This window comes from Colletotrichum siamense, assembly GCF_013390195.1.
Source record: "Colletotrichum siamense strain Cg363 chromosome Unknown KSG_Cg363_contig07, whole genome shotgun sequence".
In the NCBI taxonomy this organism is placed as follows: Eukaryota; Fungi; Ascomycota; class Sordariomycetes; order Glomerellales; family Glomerellaceae; genus Colletotrichum; species Colletotrichum siamense.
This window is the reverse complement of record NW_023501020.1, coordinates 1,092,206-1,110,050: the sequence shown is the minus strand read 5'-3', so window position 1 is coordinate 1,110,050 and position 17,845 is coordinate 1,092,206. Positions and strand designations below refer to the sequence as shown.

General features: G+C 50.8%; 8 protein-coding genes across 8 annotated transcripts; 6 read left to right on the top strand and 2 right to left on the bottom strand.

Annotated features, from left to right (window-relative positions):
- Positions 1-817: 817 nt before the first annotated feature.
- aclL-1 (Cytochrome P450 monooxygenase aclL) lies at positions 818-2,545 on the bottom strand (the record flags this gene model as incomplete). The annotated part of the gene is made up of 4 exons (XM_036642479.1): positions 818-989; positions 1,059-2,190; positions 2,257-2,326; positions 2,378-2,545. 4 exons carry the CDS (start codon positions 2,543-2,545, stop codon positions 818-820), a joined length of 1,542 nt encoding a protein of 513 aa, XP_036492082.1.
- Positions 2,546-4,354: 1,809 nt separating this feature from the next.
- On the top strand, positions 4,355-5,575 carry COP6-1 (Alpha-cuprenene synthase COP6; the record flags this gene model as incomplete). Its single annotated transcript, XM_036642478.1, has 3 exons — positions 4,355-4,576; positions 4,665-5,125; positions 5,185-5,575. 3 exons carry the CDS (start codon positions 4,355-4,357, stop codon positions 5,573-5,575), a joined length of 1,074 nt encoding a protein of 357 aa, XP_036491934.1.
- Positions 5,576-6,660: 1,085 nt separating this feature from the next.
- CGCS363_v010628 (Aldo-keto reductase yakc) lies at positions 6,661-7,828 on the top strand (the record flags this gene model as incomplete). Its single annotated transcript, XM_036642477.1, has 3 exons — positions 6,661-6,770; positions 6,825-7,178; positions 7,249-7,828. The coding sequence occupies 3 exons, from the start codon at positions 6,661-6,663 to the stop codon at positions 7,826-7,828; spliced, it is 1,044 nt and encodes a 347-aa protein (XP_036491935.1).
- A 622-nt stretch (positions 7,829-8,450) lies between these two features.
- HET-E1-4 (Vegetative incompatibility protein HET-E-1) lies at positions 8,451-10,313 on the top strand (the record flags this gene model as incomplete). Its single annotated transcript, XM_036642476.1, has 2 exons — positions 8,451-8,982; positions 9,028-10,313. The coding sequence occupies 2 exons, from the start codon at positions 8,451-8,453 to the stop codon at positions 10,311-10,313; spliced, it is 1,818 nt and encodes a 605-aa protein (XP_036491417.1).
- A 395-nt stretch (positions 10,314-10,708) lies between these two features.
- On the top strand, positions 10,709-12,493 carry HET-E1-5 (Vegetative incompatibility protein HET-E-1; the record flags this gene model as incomplete). Its single annotated transcript, XM_036642475.1, has 1 exon — positions 10,709-12,493. The coding sequence occupies one exon, from the start codon at positions 10,709-10,711 to the stop codon at positions 12,491-12,493; it is 1,785 nt and encodes a 594-aa protein (XP_036491418.1).
- A 427-nt stretch (positions 12,494-12,920) lies between these two features.
- On the top strand, positions 12,921-14,001 carry MIMI_L662 (Uncharacterized protein; the record flags this gene model as incomplete). The annotated part of the gene is made up of 2 exons (XM_036642474.1): positions 12,921-13,940; positions 13,990-14,001. The coding sequence occupies 2 exons, from the start codon at positions 12,921-12,923 to the stop codon at positions 13,999-14,001; spliced, it is 1,032 nt and encodes a 343-aa protein (XP_036491633.1).
- A 1,106-nt stretch (positions 14,002-15,107) lies between these two features.
- On the bottom strand, positions 15,108-16,217 carry CGCS363_v010624 (Uncharacterized protein; the record flags this gene model as incomplete). Its single annotated transcript, XM_036642473.1, has 1 exon — positions 15,108-16,217. The coding sequence occupies one exon, from the start codon at positions 16,215-16,217 to the stop codon at positions 15,108-15,110; it is 1,110 nt and encodes a 369-aa protein (XP_036491931.1).
- Positions 16,218-16,746: 529 nt separating this feature from the next.
- Positions 16,747-17,781, top strand: CGCS363_v010623 (4-hydroxyproline 2-epimerase 1; the record flags this gene model as incomplete). Its single annotated transcript, XM_036642472.1, has 1 exon — positions 16,747-17,781. One exon carries the CDS (start codon positions 16,747-16,749, stop codon positions 17,779-17,781), a length of 1,035 nt encoding a protein of 344 aa, XP_036491419.1.
- Between the last annotated feature and the right edge of the window lie 64 nt (positions 17,782-17,845).

Below are 17,845 nucleotides of genomic sequence, written 5' to 3'. Positions count from 1 at the left end.
ATTCAGGGCCAGAAATCCGAGACGAAACGAAGAGTTGCCTTGTGATAGAAGGCAAGAGAGTACGAAAGGGTTTGGAATATTTATGTCTTAAACTGTATTTGTTTCCAGATTCCGCCGGGTTTGATGCTAATGGAGAGCTTCGCGACAATGCCGTCTACGGGTGACATAACTTTGCGCAATAAGACCGCCGACATTACTCTTAAGAACGTTGAATGAAACATGTACCCAAATCTTGATAAACTGTGCGCCGCAACGAAGCATCAAGACATGACGACAGCCTCAGGTGATATTGTGGGATGTTGCAAGTGCTGCTCGGTCGTGTTTGCAGAGCTATACACGGTGCCTCGTATCTAAGCATCTGCGTACCAGGCTATGCTGGCTTCTGGTTTTGTTAGGTCTTATGCCTACCTACTGACAGCTTCGTGACAGTGCTGTGAATCGAAGGCATAGCGTCAATCGCGGACACAATCCCCAAGAATATTGGACCAAACACATGCCGAAGTCTTCCAGTGACAAACGCTGCTCATCTAACTCTCTATAAATTACATAGCAAGATCCCAAGGCAAACTTCTAATAAGGTAGCAGTCAGTCACCTCTAGCGTTGCATCGCCTCTGTATATACAAACTTTGTAATTCAAGCCCTTACCGATGTAGTGACTGGAGCAACCCGCGGTTCCACTTTCTAAACTTGACATCAACCCATGTTCACGACATCCAATAACAAACCCAACCTCATTCTGATCCATCGACTCGTCAGGCACAGTCAGCAATACATCCGACCCTTGGTGCCCTCGTCCAAGTTACAACAGAGACAACCTCAATGACTAGCGACCCGGGCCTTGATGTTTAGGTTTTGCCTGACCCACAAAGCATATTGCGGCAGGTTGTCGAAGTCCTCCCCGATCCAGTCCAAGTCAGGGTTGTCCAGTTCCATGTCGAACGTCCAGAGCATCTTGGCCAACGTTACACGCACTTCCATCCAGGCGATACTGATATTCAAACAAGGTCATTAGTCTGACTTCCTCTGCAAGGGCAGCTCGGGGAGGTATGTAACTTACGGCTTTCCTCCACACCCGCGGGCACCAAGTGAGAAAGGCTGGCTCGCTTCCAAGATATCTCCGCCCTTGCCCAGCCATCGGTCCGGGTTAAACACCATCGGGTCCTTGAAGTTATCAGGGTGAAGCCCCGCAACCATCGGAGCGATGGTCACTGGGGTGCCTCCGGGCAAGAAATATCCATCGACCGTGTCGCCGCCCTTGGGCACCAGACGCGGCAGGATAGGCGGCGCTCCCGTCGGGAGACGCAGGCCCTCAAGGCACACGCGATGAAGCAGCTCCAGCTTCTCGGCGGACGCATTCGTAATCTCGGCACTGGTACGGAAAGCAGCACGCACCTCGGCTGTGACGCGGGCCAGAAGCTCCCTGTCCTTCAGCAGATAGTAGGTCGTGGACGTCATAACCGCCGCCGTTGTCTCAGTGCCTGCACCGATGAAGTCCCACGACTGCGCAGCGAGCTGAATCTCCGAAATGTCCATCTTGGACTCGGCGCGCTGCTGCAACACTTTGGTAAGGAAGTCCTTGCGTGTGGTGGTATCCTGCTCAGCGACGCGCTTCTTCATGACCTCCAGAGCAAAATCTCCGCCCTTCCGCGCGATGCCTTCGAGCTTCTCGACCTGGCTCCGGAAGAGGACGCGGCCGATGGGCCCCAGAGGCGGGAATCGCTTGACCGCCTCCATGAAGCTGGTGAATCCCAAAGACTCGTTGAGTTCGCGGATGAACTTGTGGGGCTCCTCCAAACCGATGGCGCCAAAGTCCTGCCCGAAGGCCAGGTCGCCGATGATGTCGAATGTCATGGAGCTGTAGCCGAAGGTCAGGTCCACGGTGCCGCCGTCAGCCGTCTTGGAGCGGACGTAATCGACGAAGCGGTCGATGTAATCGATGATCATGGGCTCCATCTCGTTCAAGAAACCGCGGGAGAAGGCGCCACCGTACAGGCGGCTCATTGCGGCATGCTTCACGGGGTCGCGCTCGGTGATGATGGAGCGGATATCTTGGGCGGCGTAGATGCTCAGACCATCATACCAGGTGCCCTTGGTGAAGGGTTGGTGGCCGGAGCGAGGGCCGTAGATGTCTTTCCATGCCTTGGCTGAGCTGAAACTGAGCTCGTTGGGTCCGTAACGGACGACATGGCCTGGATATTAACGATCAGTCATCGGTGCTGGCTGTGGTTGTGCTATGGTGATGATCAGGCACTCACCGTATTTGCTATGGAGTCTGAGTAGCTCATAGGATTGCTTTCCTTTGAACACTGACCACAGATGGGGGATCTACTAATGTCAGTGATGTAGCCGAACAAAGCTCTGGAGGATGGTGCTTACAATGCTGAGCTTGTTTGCCACAGGGCCAGGGAACTTGCGCAAGGGATGGAAGTATAAGTTGTAGACCACCTTGAAGACAACATAGAGCACTACGGCCACGAGGGGAAGTAAGACATATCTCGGGACCGGTGCCCGGTCGATGATGTCGATGATGTCCTTGATGTCCATCGTGACGCTTGTTGTGTTCGAGCGGTACCTTTCGTTTTCTTCGAGACTTAACGAAGGAGGACGGACGTCATTTTATGATTGCGGTTGACGAAGCACTAGCTGAATCGTGTTTACTACGTTTATCGTAATGTCTACCTTCTTACTGGATGCTACGAAGCTTCCTCAACATGACCGCGGTTCTTGAAACTGCCTCACACCCGAGGTCCCTTACCGCCGGCCTATTCCTATGTGGGCTGTGATTTTAACTTTTCTTGAGCGTTGTATCACAATATCATTTGTCACTTGGCAACATACGTTGGGCAATGCAGGCAGCAACACCGATAGCTGCTGAATTGAGGCAAATCGCCGGTCCAGAATCCTCCCAAGACACTTACACGTATTCATCGGCTTCGCCTGCTCAACTCCCCGCTCAGTCTGGCCGTGCTTGCCGTTACATTTGATGCAGGTCTGACAAGAGCCCTCAGCAGAGATGTTGACTCGTACTACCCCCACAGGAAACACTTGCCATATTCAATAAAATACGGTAAGAAACCTCGGCATAAACTCAAAGGGACTTTGGACCCTGAAGGGTCGGCTACGAGTCCAGGCTGGGCCGCGCATATTAAGGCAAGATTTGAAACTATCGCTTAGCCGAGAATGGGATAGTAGACGTAGCACAACCTTGTTGGCTTCGCGCCCGGCCGCCTCCGCTGCAGAAAGCTTGTCTGGCTGTAGACAAGATAACTCGTTCTCGTTAAAGCGCCGATTTACGGCGGGCACAGCGATTAGTGGATCGATGACTTCGGGCCCGAGACTGAGTACATGTAAGCGCGACGTAGCACTGATCGGCACAGAGAAACCCGTGACCGAGGCGGAGGGGTGAACCGCAAGTAACAAGATAGGGACAAGGCGGAATTCACTGATAACTTCCGTGCCGCTGCGGATATTCGAGTCTCGACAATGACGACTTGGCGAAGCGATTGACGACTTGCGGCGCAGTCATGGCAGTAAGCCCGCGAAGACGTTGTAGTGAATGGAGAAGAGACCCGCTTGAGTGTGGAGAGATGAGCCCGACGCAGTGAGCAGCAGGGGAATAAGCGACAAGGGGATAAGCAACTAGGCAAGAAACAGGGCGGACTAGGCAAGAAACAGGGCGGACTAGGCAAGAAACAGCGCCAAGATCCGCCTGGGTTCCATGCAGATAAGGCGGCGCAGTGAGCAATAATGCAGTACGGATAAGCGAAAACGCGGTAAAAACACGCAAAGAGGCGAGGTGCGGCCCGCTCGGGCCGAGGGCAGTTGACATGTTGAAGACAACCTGTGTAACCAATGGTGACAACGCCATCGCTTCGGGTTCATGATACAAGGGTTCATGACCGACAACGTGCTAAGTTCACAAGGCAGTAAGCGATGCCCCAGTTGGCAGGGGAAAAGCTCCTTGAAGTGGCGAACGTGAGATAAGAAGCAGGCTACCAGATCCATGAATGAAGACGCCAGAATTAGCCAATAGCGATGATACACTAAACTAAACGCGTACCACGACGTCGGTGCGGGGCCGTGTAAGCCAATTGGCTACGTAACATCGTGATCTGACTTCAATTCAAGTCTCTGGGGATTGAAACAAAGCATCGGTAACGAGCCCGGGCAAAAGGCCGCGGGCCGCGGCGAGTTGTCAAAAGATCTAAATTCAGAAATGTTCATGAGTCACGTAGTGTCGATTAAGATAGTTATTAAAACCACGCCATTCGTAGTGTACATCTGATCATGTTTGCTTTTTGAAGTTGTAAGACCGCATTTCCTCAACACAATAGTTCAACTTCAGCTTCAAAGATGGCACTTTCCACTGAGAGCAGGGCTTTCGGAGCGGCAAACCCTAAGCTGGGCGTCATTTTCTCAAAACTCGTCCACGACCTCAAATACCAAGCGCCTCAACATCCCAACACACGGCCTGCTCTCGAAGCTGCGATGCTTGAGTATGCCGCTACTTCAGGAGCTCCGTACGAGTCTGAATATGCGCAGCGGTACTTCGATGTTGGCCTCACTCTCGCCTGTGTACGTTGTCTTTCTACCTCTTCAACTCCACTGTTCACCGATGGTTCGACGTCTACCCAGAATCACATCACTAACTATGTTTGTTCAGGCCTACTATCCCACCCATCCTTTTGCAGTAAAACTACACATCGCCATCTACTCCTGGCTAGCTATCTACATCGACGACGATGACGCCGGCAACGATGATCTGGCTGGTTTCCAAGAGCGTTTCCACAAGGGAGAGGCTCAGCCGTCCGCTCTTCTGTCACGCTTCGCGGAGGTGCTACATGACATGTCGAAATACTACGAACCTCTAGTGGCGAACTTCATTGTGTGTTCGACGTTACAGTTCGTCAACGCCACCTTACTCGAGAGACGCGGCGAGTTCCACGGTCTGAAGCACTGCAAAGAGGCAAGCGGCTGGCCCGACTATGTCCGCGACAGGAGTGGAGTGCCCGAGGCGTATGCCTACTTCATCTTCCCGAAGGAACAGTGCCCGAACATCGGACAGTATATGCAGGGCATCCCGGACATGATGACTTATATTAACTACGCGAATGACATTCTATCGTACGTATGGACATTTCCTCCAACGTGCCGCACTCACTGACACATGACCATCGCCACAGATTCCACAAGGAGACCCTCGCTGGCGAGACGGACAACTACATCAACACTCGAGCCGTTTGCGAGCAGCGCGAACCTCTTGCCGTGCTCGAAACCGTCGTTGCCGAAGCAATCGAAGCAAACTCGCGCGTGGTTGGGCTTCTGCGCACCAGGTCGGACCCCATGTACGCCCTTAAGTGGGACGAGTTCTTCAACGGCTACATCTTCTTCCATCTCTCAGCGAAGCGGTACAAGCTGCATGTGTACCCTGGACTGGCACATGAGGGAGTCAAAGAGCTAGTGGATGAGGGAGTCAGTGGGCTGGCGGAGGCAGTCAAAGGACTGGAAGAATTTGGAGGCCAGAGGGCGGGTGACATGGAGAAACCTGCGGTCGGTGTGCTGCAGTGTGCTTAGGTTGTACGTTTTCTGTGCTAGGTTGTGAGGAGTTATGGGTGCTTTGATCGGAAGAACATTAGATTGTGCTGTAAATAAAATACTACGTGTGCTCATTGACGATTGTTGCTAGCTGTTGTTAGAAGGAATTACAAGATGCTTGATCCCTGTCCAGTGGTGCCGAGGGAAGATCTTGGAGAATCCGCGATTTTGTGCATCGGAAACAAGGCTCTCGAGACAACCTATGGAAGCAAGACAACCCTTGTTGTTTCTTTTCGGCAAAGCCCGCCCATGCGGGCTAGAGTTGAGACTTTGAATCTGGAACTAAAGAGGTTAAGCAACACGGATAACAATAAACTTACCAATTATGTGTAGAATCTAGTTTCAGCCTCAAGACTAATATAATAAATGCAATCCATTGTCCGATGCCTAAGTCTTGTGTCTTTTTTTCATACATGCGTTGAAAACAGAATTTGTTCCAAACGAGCTTCAGCATGTGAGCAGTATCCCGCCCTCAATTGGCCTCATCACTCAAGTTCATAAAGTCTCATCAAAACTGGGTATTGAATGCCACGACAAGCCTTCTTCACTTTGCATTTTGGCATGAGTATATATACCATCGACTTCATCACATGGGCCCCAAAATGCCAACAGACGGATGGGTGGGGGAATGGGCAAAGCACGGAGTTAAGATGCATCACCCCGGTAGCTGCCATGGATTATGCAGGTGCATTTAGCGGCCTTAAGGGACAGGACCGGGGTCCATCCGCTGCGCCGCACCTGTAGCACTGGAGGCACGCTGATGAGGGGTCAACCTTGCAAGCTCAAGCTCAAGGATGGACTTTTGCGACTGATCGCCTGCACGACCGACTGTTTGGTGCATTCGTATCTTGCCAGGAACAGGCTTTTCTCGAATCGTCAACGAGCGGCTAAATGCACCTTGCTTACACCCTTGGGGCATGTGGGGAAAGGGAGGAAGAACTATAAAGGCAAGCTGATGTTCATCTTCCAGCTCATAGACCAACATACTGACGTCGCCTCACCGAGCTCATTCACCAGCATAGCATCCGATCCTGAATCTTTCTCGCCTAGACCCTCCATTCATCATGGCGCCTCCAACATCTCTACCCACCAAGCCTCTCGGCAAGACGGGACGACAGATACCCGCCCTCGGCTTCGGAATGATGGGCCTGAGTACAGCCTACGGACCCGTTGGGTAAGATGTTCGCTGTGTGCTCTTACTTGGGACACAGTTCTGACCCTCTGATAGCACTGACGAGGAGCGTCTGGCGATTCTAGACCGCGCCTGGGAGCTCGGCTGTACCAACTGGGACACAGCCAACGGCTACGGCGACAGCGAGGTTCTGATCGGGAAATGGTTAAAGTTGCATCCCGAGCGTCGTGCCGACGTCTTCATCGCTACTAAGTTCGGCATCAAGTTCACAGTCAACGACAAGGGCGAGTGGAACATGTCGGCAGACAATAGCCCAGAGTTCCTCAACGAATGCCTTGAGGGCAGTCTGCAGAAGATGGGTATCGATTCCATTGATCTCTTTTACGTGCACCGCCTCGACCCCAAGACGCCAGTCGAGAAGACGATGGAGCTACTCGCCAAGGCGAAGAAGTAAGTCGGGTCTCGGATCTCTTGTCGTGGAAGACTACTTGCTACTCTGATACTGATACCTCTATCTCAGGGAGGGCAAGATCAAAGCCATTGGCATCTCCGAATGCGCCTCCAGCAGCATCCGAAGGGCATACACCGTCGCGCCCGTCGACGCCATCCAGGTCGAGTACAACGCGTTCCAGCTGGACATCGAGAACGAGACAGGCACAGACCTGCTCGCCACCTGTCGCGAGCTTGGCATCTCCGTCTTCGCGTACGCGCCCCTAGGTCGCGGGTTCCTGACGGGTCAGATCAAGAGCACCGACGACTTTGCGCCCGACGACTTCCGCCGCATCGTGCCGCGCTTCAGCCCAGAGAACTTTCATAAGAACCTGGTCCTGGTTGACCGCTTCAAGACCTTCGCCGATAAGAAGGGCTGCACCCCGGGCCAGCTCGCACTCGCGTGGTTGTCGGCGCAGGGTGACGATATCATCCCGATCCCCGGTACGAAGAAGCTGAAGTATCTGGAGGAGAATGTCGGCTCGGTCAAGGTGCAGCTCTCCAAGGAGGAGATCAAGGAGATCAGAGCGGAAGTCGAGAAGGCTGAGGTCTTGGGTCACCGTAATCCGCCGGGCATGTTCACTGAGTATTCGGTAACTGCTGAGCTTTGAGACGGCCTTGCGAGCGGGATTGATCGAAGCTGGTCTGGTGGGTTTTAAGCTATGAGATTACCACATCGATCTCCCTTAGGAATATTTCAATTCAATGAGTTTTCAGAGAGTTCCATGGTTCAGGAGCAAGATAACAATGATGATTCATCGGAAATCTCCGCATGGTTACGTGCTTGCGTGAAGCTAGCGGCATCTTACTTCATACATGACAGAGTGTTTTCAGGCTTACCGCAAATGAAAGAGCAGGTTTTGGGTTGCATCGAAAGTAAGTAAATTCAGCTCCTTATAGGTATTGCACACTGGTCTGAAATACGATGTGGACGATGTCTGCGATCCAGATGCTCTTCGCCGCGTGCCGTTGGCCATCATGTACCACATTAGTCTTCATGCAGCTCGTGTCGAAAAGACCCCACCGTCAGCAAATCAAACCTTGCCGTGGGTGGTTGCATGGCAGGCAGCAAGTCGCACAAGAACCTAACGAAACGACCTCAGCCTGAGGTGGGGCTGACGACCAACTTCAACTTTTCCCCTCCATCATCATCGCACCATCGTTACAAAAGTCAAGACGTCTTATGCGTAAAGTCAGCAAACTTTGCTTCCAAACCCGTCTTCGAGACTTACGATGCGCCTACTTCCTACCTCAAAACTTCAACTCTCAGAGTTCATCGCAGACCCTCCATATTACGCTATTCTGTCCCATACATGGGCAGACGAGGAGGTCTTATTTTCGGACCTACAAGCGGATCTATCTCTAAAGAGCGGTTGGGCAAAAGTCACGGGAGCATGTTGTGTAGCGAAAGACCTCGGTTATGAGTGGATATGGATTGATACCTGCTGTATCGACAAGTCTAGCAGCGCGGAACTTTCAGAGGCTATCAATTCCATGTTTCGATGGTATGCAAATTCCAAGATTTGCCTTGCGTATATCGCCGACGTACACCCCGGCTTGGGCCAAGTTTCCCATACCCTGCGTCAGAGTCGATGGTTTACTCGAGGTTGGACCTTGCAGGAGCTCTTGGCTCCTAGGCAAGTATCCTTCTACTCATCTCGCTGGGAGATGATAGGCTCACGTGAGGATCTTATGAACGACATTACATCAGCCACGGGGATCGAGTCAAAGTATTTGTTTCATAGAGAGCATTACCCGCCTTACAGCAACCGTCCTGGGGAAATTGAGATTGACAACCCTATATTCCGAGCAAGCGTGGCTGAACGCATGTGCTGGGCTTCCCGCAGAGAGACGACACGCGCCGAAGATGTCGCTTATTGTCTACTAGGCATATTTGGCGTCAACATGCCACTCATCTACGGGGAAGGTCACAATGCCTACCGAAGACTGCAAGAATACATCATACAGAAAGTTGATGACCATTCTATCTTCGCATGGGACACCCTTCGATTGACAGCCTTGGACCTTTTGAAACACCGAGGGCCCATCACGTCGTTCTTTGCACCTCATCCTAAGGCGTTTGCAAGAGCAGGTGATGTTGTGCCATTTCAGACGCCTTACATCAGGAGCAGAATCAAAATTGGCCATGATGGTATCACAATCGACAGTCCAGTGTGGAAGGCGCTGGAGCAATACGATGCACTACGAACGCCTACCTGCCTGGTCCCCTTAGTATGCCAGTATAAGGATGACCCTCTCCACTGCATAGCCCTGGCCCTCACTTTCGACGACAGTCACAAGTCCGTGGGAAGTCAACTCTACTATCGTGTGGGAAATGGACTTGCATATTGTCCGAAGAGAACATGGGTGCCGACAAAGCTGCGTTCAGTCTTTCTGCCCTTCAAGTTATTAGTCGAGTCGGCTAGTAATCTTGAGCGAGACAAATGCATAATCAGGACATTACCGCGGTCATACCGAATAAAGCGGTTACTTGCTCGACACGGCGAATCATCATTTCCAGAACCTGGCCCACACACGGCAGTTTCGATTGATTTCGGCATGACGCTCAGCCCTTCACCTCTTGGCCGAGAATATTACCTTGGGACTCCATGCATTGTTTGGTTGAAGGGAGCGCCAGACCTGGATCTTATTCTTACGCTACAACTCATTTCTTTCAACCCGGAATCGACTTGTAGACGCAGCTTTCTGAATTTGGCGGAGTCAAAGTACATACTTTACTTCCTGGCGTACGGCGGCCACGCATCCTCGGAAGGAATAGTGGCCCGTGTGAAGAACGAACTGAAGAATCTTCATCGATGGCTAGACCCCGATACCCCCCTGGATCCGCAAGGCGCGGGGATCGACATGTCCACTCACATTCTGCGTGGCGAGCCTGACTTGCAGCAGTTGAATACTTCACCAATATGCGACTTGCGAGTTTCCGTGTCCAGAGACCCAGAGTACGACCCAAACGGTTTTCTTCTCGACATTACGGCTCCTCTTGGCTTCGACATATCGGCAGAGACGGTGCTAGAACAATGTTTTGCGCCCTTGTGCCAAGCAGCTTCAGATTTCAACCATGAGGATGGTGTCTAGACGACTCAATTCTCAGATTCTAACACAATCGACTTCAATGGTCAGCGTAACAGTGTCTATTTCGGTCAGTAGCAGATTATCTTCATGAGGAGTCGTCTGGTATGAGGACAATTCTCTCATCAAACTGTTTCCGGGTGCAGGAGGATAAGCGAATGGCTTATAATTTGAAATAATCTAAGTCGACTGAGTATTCTTTCTCAACCTAAGTCTATCATTGGATGAAGAAATAAGCATGAGTGATTACAAGTCCATCATGCGGACAGGGGTCTAGTGCCTGCCTAGACTATCGAAAACCCCGCTCTTTGGTTAAGCAAGATGACATCCTGCTACATAATTACCTCATTCAGCTACAATCACTCGCCGTGCTCATATTATCGCAAAGACTGGCCATCACTATGCGTCTTCTAGATACCCGCAGCTTCGAACTAGCAGAGTTCGTTGACAACATCCCCAAGTACGCAATCTTGTCGCATACATGGGGCGCCGAAGAAGTTCTCTTCGACGACCTCCAGGGAGGAGGCCGCCCCTCAACCGGTGCGGGATGGGCTAAGGTTAAAGGCGCGTGTGACCTGGCGCGCAGCCGTGGATTCGCCTGGATCTGGATTGACACTTGCTGTATCAACAAGAGTAGTAGCGCAGAGCTCTCGGAAGCGATCAACTCGATGTTCAAATGGTATCAGCTCGCCGAGGTCTGCTTTGTGCACCTTGCGGACGTTGGCTGGCACGCACATTCTGCAAGTTGCAGTGAGAAGGACGATGAGCGGATACGTGGCAGCCGATGGTTCACGCGCGGATGGACGTTGCAGGAACTGCTTGCCCCTAGACGCGTTGAATTCTATTCCGGGGGGAGATGGCGACTTATCGCCACTCGAGCGGAGCTGGGTGCGGTCATAACGAGCGCAACGACGATTGAGAGCGATTACTTGAATAATCGCCCCTTGCATACGGCGAGTGTGGCGCAACGAATGAGTTGGGCTTCCAGGAGGCAGACGACAAGAATCGAGGATACGGCGTACTCCCTTCTGGGTATCTTTGGGGTCAACATGCCCCTCATTTACGGAGAAGGCGACAGGGCGTTCCAGAGGTTACAAGAGGCCGTCATCAGACAAATTGACGACCCATCCATATTCGTTTGGGGATCCATATCCGACCTGGAGGATCCGCTGCGCAAGTCGATTTCCTCACGAAGTCTCAGAGAACCACTTCTCGCACCTGGCCCAGATTCCTTCGAGAAATCCGGCGACGTCATCCCCTTTTGGATGCCTGGTGTCGAAAGCAGGCTACATCTCGATCATAATGGTATAACAATCACAACACCGCTGTTGAAGCAGCGCCCGTCGAATGGTTGGACACGAGCAGGAACAGAATTCTTTTTGGCACCACTGCAATGCCGACGCAAGAGTGAGCCGCTCGACTGCATCGCGTTGTATCTCTGGGGCGAAACTTCTGGCACATTGGAGATGAATTATTCCAGAGCATCAAAGCTGCTTGTGACCGTTCCGAAGACGGTGTGGCTGGATGGAGCGTTGTCTTCCGCATTCATCCGATTTATGGCTGGACAGCATCGATATCGCCTAGGATCTGGGTTCGAGCGCGGGTGCATTGTGAGGAGTGTTCCTAAGGGATACCGGGTTGTGGAAGTCTATCCGAAGATTGACGACTTCAAGATCAGGTCATCCATTGTTCCATTTGAGGAACGGATCAAAGAGTCGTACGGCCTTAGTTATCCTGCCATTCTTCTGCTTGAGGGAACCTCGGCAGACCCGAAATTGGCGTTGTTGCTGCAGTTTCAATACCTTTCGCGGCAAGACGGCTCCGCGACCGATCCATCTTTTGTGGGATCTCCAGAGTGGATGATCAACCGCGTCGTCATTATGCCCATGGATAAGAGCATCAAAGAGGTTGCGGGGATAGTGAGGTTAGACGCAAAGCGGTGGACAGCAGATGAGGTGCGAAAAATGACCAACTCGACGATGCGGCCAGGGAAAGATTCGCTATCCTCACATCCACCGAGTGAACTCAAGCTTTGCAGCAAATTTGACGTTAAGGTCTCTCAGCACCAAGCGTACGGGCCAAAGTTATTTCTTGTTGATGTGAAGGATCCATCGGCCGAAAACGATTCTGTGGAGGCAAGGATTGAGGGCGAGTTCCAGCTGTCCAGGCGGTCAGAACAAAAATAGCCCTGGAAAGGTTTTCATTGAGGTACCAGACTTGAGTTATGCACCTATTCGTGCACTCAGACTGGAGTTAGGAGAGGAAAACGATGGAACATCTTTATGATGGTATGTTTGCAGAGACATGGGTTTCTAGTAGCACAAACAAATCTGCAGAACAAAGCCAATCCTTGCACCTACAGACAACAATTGACATACCTGTGAAACCGAAACCAAAATATCTCGAGTCTGAAGGCATTGTCATATGTACTTGCCTAAAGTATATCCAAACCAAATGGTTCCGCATGCGGACGTGATGGTTGACATACTCCGTTCGGGCACGAGAGACGTCCATCCGATCGATGTTAAAAACCTCTTGTCAGTAGGAAAGATTCAAGTAGTCCTCGATTCTCATCTTTCAGTCACTTCCGTGCAACCAAGCTGAAGCATCAACATGCCCATCACCATTCAAATTACCGACCATCCTGCTAGGACCTGGTCCAAACCCAGAGCCACCACCCCTGATGACGTCCTCCGAAAAGCTTGCCCGAGAGACAATGATGAAGCTTACGACTGGCGCCCCGAAAGTGCTCAACAGGTCCCACTGGGACCCTTGACAAGAAGAAACATCATCCAATCCTCTTTTTCGTCTGAGTATCTACGCAAGACACACACCACCCCATCGCAAAATGGGTTCTTGTGGACCGCCTACCATGCCTACAGCGACCATCACAACCTCCACATCCGACCGGAAGATATTTGGTTCGCCATCTTGACGCAACTGAGCCATTACATCAATGCCAATTCTGAACGTCTCAGGTCTTTCTTCGTCGAGCATGAGGGGCAGAAGAAGCTTGAAATATGGGCTGAATCGACCTCGATCGACTTTGGTGACCTTGCAGAATGCTTCTCGGAAATGATCTCCTCAAACGTCAAGGATGACGAATTGCATGACTGGATCATGCCGTCGTTCACGACCACGTCTGACAACGACCGCGTCGTTGCATCGATTCTGTTCATGGGATCAATGCGAGACTATTTCTCCTACGAGGCACAATTGTCGTGCGGCATACCATCAGTGACCCTGCTCGGAGAGGCCACGGACTACAGGGACATCCTGAGGCGTCTTGACAAGATTGAAGATTTTGGGGACGAGCCAAAGCAATTTGCGACGTTACTGAAGCCTATCCTTGAACACATGGTCATGTCATTCGAGGTGCCCAGCAGTCACCCGCAAGTCGAGGCATTCTGGAATAGGATGGTCACATTCCACGCCGGATTCAGTGGGGGTGACCACATCTCTGGATGGCTTGGTGTCTTTTCCTTCTGGAAGACGTCGGGCCAGACTTCGCAGGGTGCATCTGGCAACTGGGTGCCTCACATTATCGATGGCATTCCGCGAATGAATCTTTTGATGGCTGATTTTGCGGCTGGAGCCGCTTCAGTTGGTGTCACCATCAGAAGCATCAGAAGAGTGAGTCACTACACCATGTCTTTCTTCCCTTCTAACTTTTCTTCCGCAGTTTGCCGCCTAGAGGCACACCTTATTAACTACTATATAACTCTCACGGGGAATAATCGAGGGCTAGGATAGCCTAAGCTAGAGAAACCTCTATAGCTACTTATAGGGGTATATAAAAAGAGTATAAATCGCTTTAATTATAAAGAGTAAATATCTCCCTCTTTATACTACTATAACTTATTATACTAAAATACTAAAATAATACTATATTTACTACCTCTATAACTACTATTTTAAGAGTAGTAATAGCTTTACTTAGTTTATTAGAGAAAAAGAGGATAATATCTATAAGTTTTAAAATAAATACTTTTTTCTTTAGAATTATAATAAATTTAAAGAAGTATTATTTTTCTATTACTTATTAATATATATTATCCTCTATTAATATAGCTATAATAATCTATCTTTTTTTAAAATATTTAATAAATTTAAAAATATTACTAAAGTATTTAAAAATAATAAGATAACTAATAATTAGTATTACGAAGTAAACTAATTAAACTATCTAAAATAAGAGAGTTTATTAGTAGAACTTAAAGTAGTACTATAACTTAATAGAGTAATAGTTAATAAAGGTAGTTAGATATATAAGGGGTAGTTAGAGTAAGGGGGACCTCTTATATATCCCTAGTTATATAAAAATTCACAAAAGAATTCTTCACAAAATGCACTGCACCATGTCAGCAGGATCTATTGGTATTCAGGCTGCCCGTGGCAGTTCGGGTGGAAACTTCGGCGATGACTCGGATAAAGAACCTTATGGCGTTCGAGGCTTTCGAAATGAAAATTCTTATGGTATTTGGCTTAGGGACGCTCGCCTCGGTCATGTGGGTCACGAAATGCGTGGGGATGAACCGGGGCAGTTCTCCAATTTGACAAAGATTCGACCCTTGACGGGATGGGTGATGTGGGAGGACATGTCCGACGGCGAGGGCGTGCTTGAGTCCGGTACAGTGGACAGGCCGGGCAGACAACGACGACGGTGACAATCGAGCTTGAACGGGTCAAACGACTATCAATGCGGTCTTGGTTCTGAGGACTAGAAAGTTTGAAATATTATCGGCGTTTATTTTTCTTACTGAACCTCAAATGATCTATCACTGTTGACAACAAAGCGAATCAAAATTCAGGTACAATAATTCCGGTTCCTGCTTCCTCTGCAATGGCCAGTAGCGCGTTGCCAATTGCAAGGTCCGTCGTGCTAACACCAATGTTCTTGTAAACCACGAGACCTTCCTCAACCCATTTCAACAGGTCTTTGTTGTCTCCCGCTTGCCGTGAAAGTTCAACCTCGCCCACCTCCACGAGGCTGTCAGGCTGTAGCTTGCTTTGGATGACTTCTCCGGCATGATGCAGAGCACCTTCACGGTCATCTGTAAGAACTGCACCCTTCGACTCCTTGCTTCGCTGGAAACCTTCGCCAACATTGCCGGCGGCGAAAAGAAGGAGTTCTGGATCGAGTTCAATCATGTTGGGCTGCCAGGATCCCACGGCTGAAATGAAGGGGTACCGATTTGTCTTTCGTCCCTTGGTGATGTAGTCGGCAGGGAACAGCGGGCTCGTAGTGCCAACTGTGCAGAAAATGGCGTCCACGACGGATAGATGTTCCTTGATGGTGGCTTCGTAATCGGGGCTAGACGGAGCGAGGTAGTCGATGGTTGTCAAAGACTTCCACAGCCTCTGGTTCTCGTCCTTGATTCTGCTGATCAACTGCCGTGCACGCTCCTCAGAACGGTTCACGACGACGATGGACTTGACTTCGTCGCCACGCAGAGCGAGAGCCAAGCGCAGATGCCAGAGTGCTTGTTTTCCGGCGCCGAAAACGACAATCTTGTCCGTGTATCGTCTCCAAATGTAGGGAATCAGAGCGGAAAGAGAAGTGCGGTAGCCGGTGAGTTCCTCGGCGTTGATGATACCGGTCGGGTAGCCATCTTGATCACATAGAGTGACTATCCCGTGCAGCGCTCCGGCTGCTTTCGAGGATGGCGCTGGCGTGACCACGATCTTTGTGCCGAAACTGTCTGACGAAGAGAAAGGCCGGAAGAGGCACTTTTGGCCTTCAGGTCTGTTGACCACGCCAGCCTGAGGTTGATAGTCCTTTTCTGTGCCCTTGGAAACGTTGACTAAGCATTTCAGAAGAGCATCTCGGAGACGCAAGATGCCATCCTTTTGCGAGTTGATCAAGATGTCGTGAACGACAGCGTCGCTGAGAATTCGAAGCCCACCCATGATATCGATGAAATTGCAGTTGGAAAATTGTGTTTAATTGGTCTTGAATGTGTCCTTGATGACAATTAACTCATTCGGCCTTAAAGATGTTCGCGGGGTAAGATGCCGATTTTCGCAATCTGATGTAAGCAGACTTCACTATCGGCGGAAACCTTCCTTTCTGAGCCATCAACCACGCGTCAGATAGATCCTCTAGATAACGAACTGGCCGTTTCCAATCATTCCGGGCCGAAGCTCTGCCCAGGCAATCCTTCGTGGAGAATTTAGAGCTTGCTAAATGCCCCGGATTGGTCTCCGACCGTGTTGGTTACCCCGCCCGGATGCCCTTCCGGTCGGATCGGTATCTAGGTTCCGGATGTCGGGCCCCACCAGCCGACTCTCCTCGGTAGTACGGATCTCCGTGTAAGTCGACGTAAAAGTCCAAGAGGTGGCAATGAAGTCAGTCGATTGATTGCTGTTTGCTCCTAAACATCGCACGACTCGAGAGTGAAAGTGACGACCGGCTCCCTTTTACATCATTGTTTCCAAAATGACCTTCGGCCGGACATTCAACGTGGTCGGAGCCCACTGCGGCGGCGAAGTCTGCGATGTCGTCGTTGGCGGCGTTCTCGATGCGCCCGGCAAAAATATGTTCGAGAAGATGATGCATTTCTGGAAGAAGAGAGACAACCTTCGGAACCTTCTCCTCAACGAGCCCCGTGGCTCATCGTCCATGTGCACCAACCTGGTTCTTCCGCCCTGCAACCCGGAAGCTGACGCCGGCTTTATCATTATGGAACATGAAGAGTATCCGCCCATGTCCGTGGCGAACACCATCGCGACAAGCACCGTTCTTCTCGAAACGGGCATGGTGCCAATGCAAGAGCCTGTTACTACTCTGAAGCTGGATACAGCTGCGGGTTTGGTCACAGTCACAGCCGAATGCGAGGCCGGAAAGGCGAAGTACGTTGAGTTCCAAAACGTCCCGGCATTTGTGTATGCCTTGGATTTGGACATTACTGTTCCTGGATTTGATAAGCCTGTCAAGGTCGACATCGCGTATGGAGGGATGTGGTACGCGCTTGTGGACGCTGCCTCGGTCGGTCTTCAGATTGCATCAGAGAATGGACGTGAGCTTGTTGAAGTGGGCGAGCGCATCAAGAAAGCTATCCAGGCACAGACAGACCCGATACACCCGGAAAATCCTGAGATTAGGGGGGTCACCGTTTTTGAGTTTACCAACCCTCTTACTAGCTCGGGAAACAATAAGGAGGCTGTCAACACGGTCGTGGTTTCGCCCGGTCGCTTGGATCGCAGCCCCTGTGGAACGGGTACGTGCGCGCGACTTGCCGTGCTACATAAACGAGGACAGCTCGCCGTGGGCGAATCGTTTGTTCATCGCAGTGTGATTGGAACCGAGTTCATTGGGACAGTCAGGAGTGAAGCTAAGGTTGGGGAGTATGATGCTATTGTGCCGGCGGTCAAGGGAAGTGCTTGGATCACGGCCTTCAAACAGGTTCTACTTCACCCAACGGACCCCTTTCCAGAGGGCTTCAGAGTTGGCGACAAGTGGCATCTTAGCTAGAAAAGAAAATTAGATATCATTCACTAGCGACATTGAACTATTCTGTCCCCGTCAAAAGGTTGCT